The 9003-nt window shown below is 37.1% G+C and overlaps 1 protein-coding gene across 3 annotated transcripts; it reads right to left on the bottom strand.

The window, feature by feature from the left end:
• On the bottom strand, positions 1 to 5428 carry LOC311284040 (ferritin, lower subunit). 3 transcript variants are annotated; one of them, XM_084398864.1, is made up of 6 exons: positions 4432 to 4495; positions 4158 to 4259; positions 3870 to 3970; positions 3330 to 3476; positions 674 to 799; positions 1 to 533 (listed from the first exon to the last, which is right to left on the bottom strand). In XM_084398864.1, the coding sequence occupies exons 3-6, from the start codon at positions 3966 to 3968 to the stop codon at positions 384 to 386; spliced, it is 522 nt and encodes a 173-aa protein (XP_084254990.1). In that variant the 5' UTR covers positions 3969 to 3970; positions 4158 to 4259; positions 4432 to 4495; the 3' UTR covers positions 1 to 383. The 3 variants fall into 3 exon arrangements, with proteins under 3 accessions (XP_084254990.1, XP_084254989.1, XP_084254991.1); XM_084398863.1 differs by lacking the exons at positions 4158 to 4259; positions 4432 to 4495 and adding an exon at positions 5192 to 5428; XM_084398865.1 differs by lacking the exon at positions 4432 to 4495 and having other exon boundaries at positions 4158 to 4266.
• Between the last annotated feature and the right edge of the window lie 3575 nt (positions 5429 to 9003).

Raw genomic sequence — 9003 nt, 5'->3', positions numbered from 1 at the left:
CAGTGTTCGGGGTTCTATAACGGGTACACATAAACACTCCTTTTTAGTGGTGCGCTGTACTAAACCTCTCATGAAGGACGTACAGAACTCTATAGGCTGGTTTTAGATAAGATATGGTTTCACAGTAGCACCAATACAATTATGTAAACAGACCAAAGTACCATCTTTGGACTGGCACAATTCACAGTATAGTCCCACTTATGCATGGAAAAAGTAGAACAAAGATTGCTGTCCAAAAACACTGCAAGATTCTTACAGAAATACCTCTTGAAAGGCAAAAATAATGGAATGAAAAGTTGTGCAGAATTCTTTAAAATAATTCACTTGTGCACATACTGTTTGGCATGGAAGGTTGGCAGCCAAACTCATCAGATCTGAGCGGATCAGAGAGTGTGCTTGTCAAACAGGTACTCTCCCATTTTGCCGTGTGGGTCAGAAGAGATGAGACGACTCAGACTGCCAGCGTGATCCCCCAGAGTCTTAATAAAGTCATGACTGTCAGTAAAGAAGTTGCTCTCTAGGAAATCACACAGCTAGAATGATGGGGAATATACACCATTATTCAAAAATAATATGCAATTATAATTGAATGCACAAAACAAGTGAGAAAGATAAATGGGTTATCAATTCTTATTTGAATAAAAAATATATAAAAAAACCTTTGGCTACTCACATGAGGGTCCGAGTTTTCTCCCGCCGCGTGGTGGGTCTCCAGCAGGGATTGGTTGAGAGATTTCTGATGATCCAGAGAAAAAGTAATAGCATCCATACCTCCACTCCAATCATCCCGACTGGGCTTCTGATAAGTGACGGAGAAAGAGAAAAATGGACAGAAGTATTATAAACACATATTTATATTGTATTATAAATAGTATAAGGTAGTCAACATTTAAAGTGGATCAAAAAGTTCATCAAAGCTGTCCTAAGACAAGAACGGGTATTGTTCAAAATTCATGCATGACTTTGATGAAAGGTTTTGATCCACTTCAAATGTTGACTACTGTAGATATTGCTGATGCTCAAATAAAACGCTTTTCCACCGTCGGGCCGAACGGTTCTAAGAACAGTAAGGAGCGGTTTCAGTTGTATTTCCACTTGAGCCAGGTATGACACAGCACGATTACAAACTGGTTTCGGCCCTGTATTCTCAGAACAGTTGGCTAACCGTGCTGGTAGAATGCGTGTAGTGACATCGCAACTCAGGATTGTTCACTTGTCTGTTGCCTGGATAAAAATCCTCCATAATGCGGTCGCTATTTTCATCTCATATCATCTGTAAACTCTTGCATTAAAAGGCAAACGACTGGTGCTTTTGTATTTCATTCCAAAGAGCGCCACAATGGAAAAATCAAACCATAGCCAAGCTGGCTGGCCCGGATCGGCACGGTTAAGCAAAGAGAACGGTTTGGCCTGATGGTGGAAAAGCGGCTATAGATATATCGTGACATATAGATTATTCCAGATACAAATAACACACACACAATCAAATTATACATGTGTTTGAATACACTAACACAGGGTCCGAAATTAACACCCGCCAAGCGCCAAATGCGGGTAGATTTTCCGTTTGGCGAGTATATCTCAAAAGGCTATCCGCCACAGTGGCGGGTGAATGTTCATACCAAAATAATAAAATTGTCAGCGCGCACGCGCTCTTCTGCCTCAAGAACGAGCAGAGAGAGCGAGAGCGAGTGAGTGAGCCCCGGCCGCGCGCGCGCACTCACTATTCAGAGCGGACAAGCGTCAAGCTTCCCCGTACTTTTTGACAAGCGTCCTTGACAGGGCGGCCAGAGCTTCTTTGCAGCTCAAGTCGGCGGCGGTGTGTACGTTACAATTAACGCTCTATCTGTTGACGGCGCTGAGGAAAAAGGATATGTGAAGCTCCCGCCACTGGAAGAAGCGGTCGCCGCCCATTTGTGTCCTGCTCATCAAAGCCGTGCAGAGCGTCTTCAGTACTCGCGGATCGTGCATACTCAGCCGCTGGCCAGGCTGCTTCTGCTTTACACACCGTGGCCGGTCTTTTCTCGATAAAATTAGTTTTCTCATAGCGTTTGCAACGCAATACTCGTTCCCTTATCTCTCAGGGAACCGAGGTTACGTAAGTAACTTAGCCGAGTACGTTCTGCCTTCCTTTGCACATATGAGTCAGGAAACAAAACTGACAAAAAAACTAAAAAAATATTGATTTCACCCCAATGATAGTAATATTTCATATATTTCTCTCATTTTGATCAATATATATATATATATATATATATATATATGTGTGTGTGTGTGTGTGTATATATATATATATATATATATATATGTATAATTATTATTATTTTTTTTTTTTTATTATACATTTCAAATTTTGCTCTGGACAATTTTTTATGTTTGTATTCAAAATAATATGCCTACCTTATTATCTCGATTAAAAGTACTGAAATGAATGTATATGTGACAAAAAAAAGGGCTGTTTATTATTTTGGCCGGTAAAAAATATGCTTGGCTGGTGGATTTTTTCATCTACCAGTCCCCGTGGCAGGTGAGCCAAAAAGTTAATTTCGGACCCTGCACTAACATACTAAAGCACATGTAAAATACTGGATTATAATTTTTAACTGTAGTATGCTGTAGTGTCAACTGGCTAAAAATGCTTTGGTGGACACAGACTAAGACCTTGTCCACACTAATACGTTTTCATTTGAAAACGCATCTTTTTTGGCCTTATGTCCACACGGAGACAGCATTTCTAATAATGAAAACGCACTCCAAGGTGGATAAATTTGAAAACGCCGTTTTCGCGTTGTAGTGTGGACTGTCAAAACGGAGGTATTTAAAATTGATGACGTAAGTTTAGTCATGTGACGCATATTGTACCAATAGATATTCATGTTTACTGGTATTGTGCCTGTTGTGTGCTATTCACTTTCACACTATTGCTAAAATGTGTTACTTTGGACACACTTCACAGTTCTGCAAAGAGGACAGAAAATTCACTCACACTTGCTGTCCTGCGGCAATACATGAGATCAGTTGCGTTTTAGACCAAACCTATGGTGACTGAGTGTGACCTGGGTGATCAGTGAATGGTGAGATATTTTGCTAAATAAAATGATCCTGTCAGAAGAATTGCGCGATAACTTTATTATAAATTTTTCCATCTCAGTGAGCTTTTGTGAGATTTTACGCATGTGCAGTAAGGTGAATTTAGCGTTTTCAGGCATTTTCCAAAAGTTTCTCATGCACACTGAAACATCGGAAAACGCCAGTGTGGACGGAGAGCGTTTTTAAACGAAAACCCTTTTTTCGAATCTATCCGGAGATGTAGCCTAAAACTCACAGACCGAGATAGTGTGTAGAAGTATTCGTCCTCCTCTCGTGTTCTGATACTCCAGCAGGTGCTCCGCATGATCCTTCTCCTTCTGTGAACGCTCCAGAAAAAACTTGGAGAAGTTGGGCAGAGCCACATCATCCCTGTCAAAATACATTCCCTATGAGACAGAGAGAAACACTATTAGTGTTACAGACTAAACAGACATGCAGAGGTCAGTCATTAATATAATATGAAAGCACCAGTGCTATAAAAGTCTGTATATATTCGATTCTTAACACTCTGATATTTAGAATTATTCCATATATCTAAAAATATTCTTGAGCCCATCAAGTGCACAATGCACATTTGGCATGAAGTAATTACTGACAATGAAATATTTTATGCTAGTGTATTTCTATTGGCTTTATTTAAAGAATATTACAAGTAAAATAAATAAATAGACCAAATTCCAAGTTAAAATGTACATGGAAGGTACAATGTGAAAATTATGCAAATGTAAATACATAAACTTAATAGTTCATAAATGTTGTGTCAATATGTGTGAACAGACCAGGGAGAGATACACATATGAGGCCGTCAATTTGAGGTTGATCAGCTTGTTGATGTTTGCCTCATTATTCGGGTGAAAATTCTGCTTGACTAGAGACATTTCTGAAATGAAAAAACAACACAAAAAGATCAACTATATAACACAATTTAATAGAAAAATAAAAGAGGTTAGTAAATCTGCTTGACAAACTGTGTAGCAGAGGTGGATTCAACAGTACTTGTTCTAACAAAATGCAAAGAAAACATACAAGACAATATGCATTATTGCACAACTATCTTTCTCTCTTACCTTGTAAAGTGTGTGTTCACTGTTCAGTGCTGATACTAAGTGAGTGTATGAAACTGAGTTCTATTTGACAGGTTTTATAGATTTATCAGTTGTGGCGCAAGACTGGGGGAAGAGATAAAAGACATGAAACTCTCCTTGAAGTAGGTCTCTTGCTTTAAACCAGGGATATCCCATCTCAAAAATCATGCATTTTACATACATACATATACATATATATATAAAAATAGGAATAATTGGCAATGGGCTGTTGAATTATTAGAAAAATAATGCACACCTGAGGTGGTAATTCGGTCATGACGCGAAGTGGAGTATGAGAGTATAGGCTATATATGGGGGTTCTATAAAAAAGTTCAGAGAAAAATGTTTAAAACAAGTAAATAAATGATTAAAACCATATTATTATTATTATATTTATTTTATTAATAATATAATATTAGAATTTAGCACTGCATTTTATTCTGTTTTCTTAAGACTGGTCGGTAACCATGAGATTAATGAGTTACTTTGTTATATTTTATGTTTCTCTTCAGGTTTATAGATCTTTATAGACAGTACAGTAATGGTTAAGGGTGTAAGTAACAATACTCTCCTGACAAGATACGATATATCACGATAATGAACTTAAAAATAATTGAACAATCAATATTATTGAGATACTCCAAGACATATGGTAAAAGGTTGACAAAAATGTAGATTAAAATGTTAAATTTGGTATTATATTGGGGGTGGAAATGAATAGGCTTGATTCATGATTCTTAAGCTGAAAATACAGAATTATTTTAATTAATACACTTGGACTCTGTCACTGACTAGATATATTTACAATAAACGTAGGCCACTTTTTACTGGTAACATAAGACATTTGGCATTATAAGGACCCACAAATATTTTTAGGGGTCCGTGGTGACACAATCCCAACAAATGTCTAAAATTCTATCAAACGCAAAGGACAAACAAACAAAGAGACTGTTTTAACTCCTTTCGGCATAACGTAAATGATCCTCTTTAACAGGACCTGTATATCACCAGCTCACCTGCTCTGCAACAAAACGCGTCAAATTACTGCTGGAAACAGAAATACTTCAATTGATTGATTTATAAGTCCCGTTTGTGTCTATGTTTGTATCCTCGTGTTGTTGTGTCCTCGACAGTGCGTCTCCCTTTTGTTTTTACACAGCGACATCTAGAGTTGAGGAGTCTTCTTCTTCTTCTTCTTCTTCTTCTGATTCTTGGCAGATGACTATTTTCTGTAGTATACCGCCACCAACTGTACAGGAGTGTGTAATACCATGAACGTCATAGAATCTAGGTTTCTATTAATTAAACAAAAAAAATAAAATAAAAATATACCAAAATTATATAGGCCAATTATTCCCTTTTCATTAAACCAGTATTATTAAGATAAATAAATAAAGCTTTAAGTCTCTCCCTTGTCATGCCATTTTCTTCCAGAATTTCATGAATAGAGTTCTCCCCTTCCATTTGCTGCCAGATTATTCTATTATCATTATACTTCTCACAAGTAAAAAGTACATGATTAACATCATCTATGTCTTGGCACACTATGCATAAACCATTAGTTGAGGAGTCTTCTTCTTCTTTGATGTTTTATGGCGGTTGGCAGACCAGCTTTTGGTGCATATTCCGCCATCTACTGGTGTGAATGCGTTGGCATCAAGGAAGAAACAATTTTAATATATGTATGTACACTAGCCTTGTTTGTAATACATAACCAATAGACTTAAAATGAGTAAATAACAACAATAATAACAAATAATAATAATTGTAATAAAATAATAACGGTTTCGTACAAAACTGACAAAAACTGTTTCTTCCTCTAGGGGGCGGATATAGCAAACACACTTCGCCTGTTGCCAGAGCTTCCTGTTGATCCCGAAGCATTTGTGCTCTGCTTTTTGGGGGGGAATTTGATGGATGACTTGGACATATTATAAGTTTCTGAAATATTCTACATGTAGACTATCCTATATGGAAAACAAAATAAGAAAAAGTAGGCTAAATCATAATTATGACATAAAAAGACGAAGTCCTTGACATAAAGTCACATTTTCGACTTTTTATCTCATTAATTCTAGTTTTTAATCTCTACTTATGACTTAGTAGGCTATGTCATAATTTCGATTTATTATCTCATAATAATGACATGATAGATAATCATAATACTTTATAATCAAACCATCCCCGCTCACACGGATCCACGAAAATGACTAAAAACACTGTATTCTGCTGCCAGGCCAGTAGTTGGCGATGTCACCTTGTAAAAGAAACACTACGTGCATATAAACTGAAGTAGGGCTGGGTGTCGATACAGGTGTCCCGTTTTGATTTCGATACAATTAATGCAATGATTAAATTTTCACTGGCCCCACCTAAAAAAAAAACAAACAATAGATTAATGCTTATGCTACTCTGAATAATGCCTGAACTTTGTATTCTGAGCACTTCTTGCGTTGTTGTTGTTTTTGCCTCTTCATGATGACTCGCTTAATTTAGTCCTAATTTGTAAGTCGCTTTGGATAAAAGCGTCTGCTAAATGACTAAATGTAAATGTAAATTAATAACATCGTTTTTTTTTTTTTTTTTTACCCATGTATCCTTGTATTGTAATAAATAAGGTTATGACAACCACAATTTTAGATACCAGTGAAATTGAACAATTCTCTTCCAAATTTTGATACCACAGCTAAAACTAACTAATACAAATTTAAGTAAAAACAAGTTAACAGTCATTAATACAAATAACAAAATAACAAATAATTAAACTACAAGCAATAACACAAATAAATAAATACAATAGAACAAAGATGAAATAATCAGTGTTTTTAAGTTTTTCAGATTGGTCTAACTTTAATTTAAAGTTATCAAATGTAAAATAACACTGCAAATAATCTTCACTGTACTAATTAAATAAAGGTTAATCCCTATTAAAGTAAAAAATAAAAAATAAAATATGTAATTCAGTGAAGAGCAGGGAGTGATTTCATTGTCTTTTGTAGTTTAATCAAAAGCCTTTAAAGCCTTTAAACCTTTATTTAATTTGTACAGTGAAGATTATTTGCAGTGTTATTTTACATTTGATAACTTTAAATTAAAGTTAGACCAATCTGAAAAACTTAAAAACACTGATTATTTCATCTTTGTTCTGAACATTTTCAGGACAGCGGGAATATTAGGCTGCTGTCACTTTAAAAGCGAATGCCAGGTTCCAATATAATGATACACATGCCTTAAGCCATTACCAACTATGTTTACTTGGATACTCTTAAAGGTGGACATTTTGAGATAAATTCTTGTGAATTTCTCAGTTTAAAGTTGCCATTAAATCAAAATTGACCCTGTGTTAGCACACATTACTCTTAGGGTGAACAAATAATCCGTGCAAGTTAATACACAGAAAAAAAAATGGTTTGTAGTGGTAATAAAAAAAAAAAAATCTGTTTCTGGAATGACGTTCCTTTTCCGATGACGTCAATTTGACAGTTGAAAACGCTTAACCACTCCCCTCCAACTAGTTTGCTATGAGCGAGACATGGAGAGGAGGTGCGCTAAAGTAAAACCCTGCCCTCAATTCAATATAGAGTGGTGCAGGTATGACATCACTTTGTAGGTCAAAACCATAGGTCAAAATGCAGAAGCGAGTTAGCATTTTAGCACTTCCGGATCCATCTTCCCCAAAGTCAATGGGTTGACACAAGTTCAAGACACTTTCACGTTTTATTCTACGACATAAAATACATCAGTATTACTCCACTCATGATTTTTTGAAGCTGTTACGTGTCTTGAAAAAGGCGGTTGCTAACAAGTGGCTGAATGGGACTACAGAGGCTGTCAAAATGTAAAATGCTGGCCGGAAATGTAAGCTCAGTCCGCTTTTACAGAATTTTAATGTCAATAATTGTGCTCATAAACTATTCTAACTCAAACGTTCTGGGAAAATGTTTTTAAGATAAAAACTGAAAGAGTTGTTGGAAGCTTAGGAGTGGTGATGTTGAATTCGTGGGACCGTGGTGTAGTTAGTTTATAGCCTACCTTTAGCTTTTTATCTTAATCAAAACTTGCCCACTGGCCTCTGTCCATCATGGCCTCCTTATTATTCCCATATAGTATACTGATTCAATCAGCTGGTGTGTGGTGGGCGTTCTGGCGCACTATGGCTGCCGTCGTATCATCCAGATGGATGCTGGTGGTGGTTGAGGAGATTCCCTAGCCTGGTTCTACCAGACTCTCGTACATTTCATTTGTACAGAGAGTCTGGCCTCTCTCCATTGACAAGCGTAAACTTCATTGTAGGCGGGTACTCTGTTGAAGTTTAAAACTATTGGATCTGACCAGAGTCACTCTGGATCTGCCATAACCAATTGCTAACGTTTGGTCGTGACGTATGTCAACTCAAACTAGCGCACGATCTCAACGTCATCGTTCTCAGCCACTCCCTCTGTTCGCTGATTGGACCGGTTAAAAATTGATCGGAGAAAACCAAAGAATACACCACAATCCCAGACGGAGTTACTGAAGGAAAATGAAATTGAGCGGAAGTACGTAGGAGGGCGGAGCCAGGCTAGAGATTCCCCCCTTCCATATGTAAAAAGCGCTTTGAGTACCTAGAAAAGCGCTTTATAAATGTTCATTATTATTTATTTTAGATAGTGGGTGTTTCTCAAACGGAAGGCTGCATCGTACAAAGGCTGCATATCTCGGCTGCCACGTCCTTCAACGGAAGGCCATCTCAATTTGAAGGATCCTTGGAAGGCAGCCTTCGTTTAGCGTCCTTCATTCGGCCTGTTTTGAAGGACGCGTCGGATGTATCCTTCGCGGCCTTAAATCA

Source organism: Rutilus rutilus (assembly GCF_951802725.1).
Source record: "Rutilus rutilus genome assembly, chromosome: 24".
Lineage (NCBI taxonomy): Eukaryota > Metazoa > Chordata > Actinopteri > Cypriniformes > Leuciscidae > Rutilus > Rutilus rutilus.
The sequence above is the reverse complement of the archived record's forward strand: the minus strand, read 5'-3'. Positions and strand labels throughout refer to the sequence as shown.

Bases quoted from the DNA above. Each gene is read 5' to 3' on its own strand.
- LOC311284040 (XM_084398863.1), bottom strand. From the start codon at position 3,968: ATGTCTCTAGTCAAGCAGAATTTTCACCCGAATAATGAGGCAAACATC. The intron at 800-3,329 runs GTCTGTGAGTTT...GTCACTTATCAG, and splicing joins TACTTCTACACACTATCTCG to AAGCCCAGTCGGGATGATTG. The intron at 534-673 runs GTGAGTAGCCAA...CCATCATTCTAG, and splicing joins GAGAAAACTCGGACCCTCAT to CTGTGTGATTTCCTAGAGAG.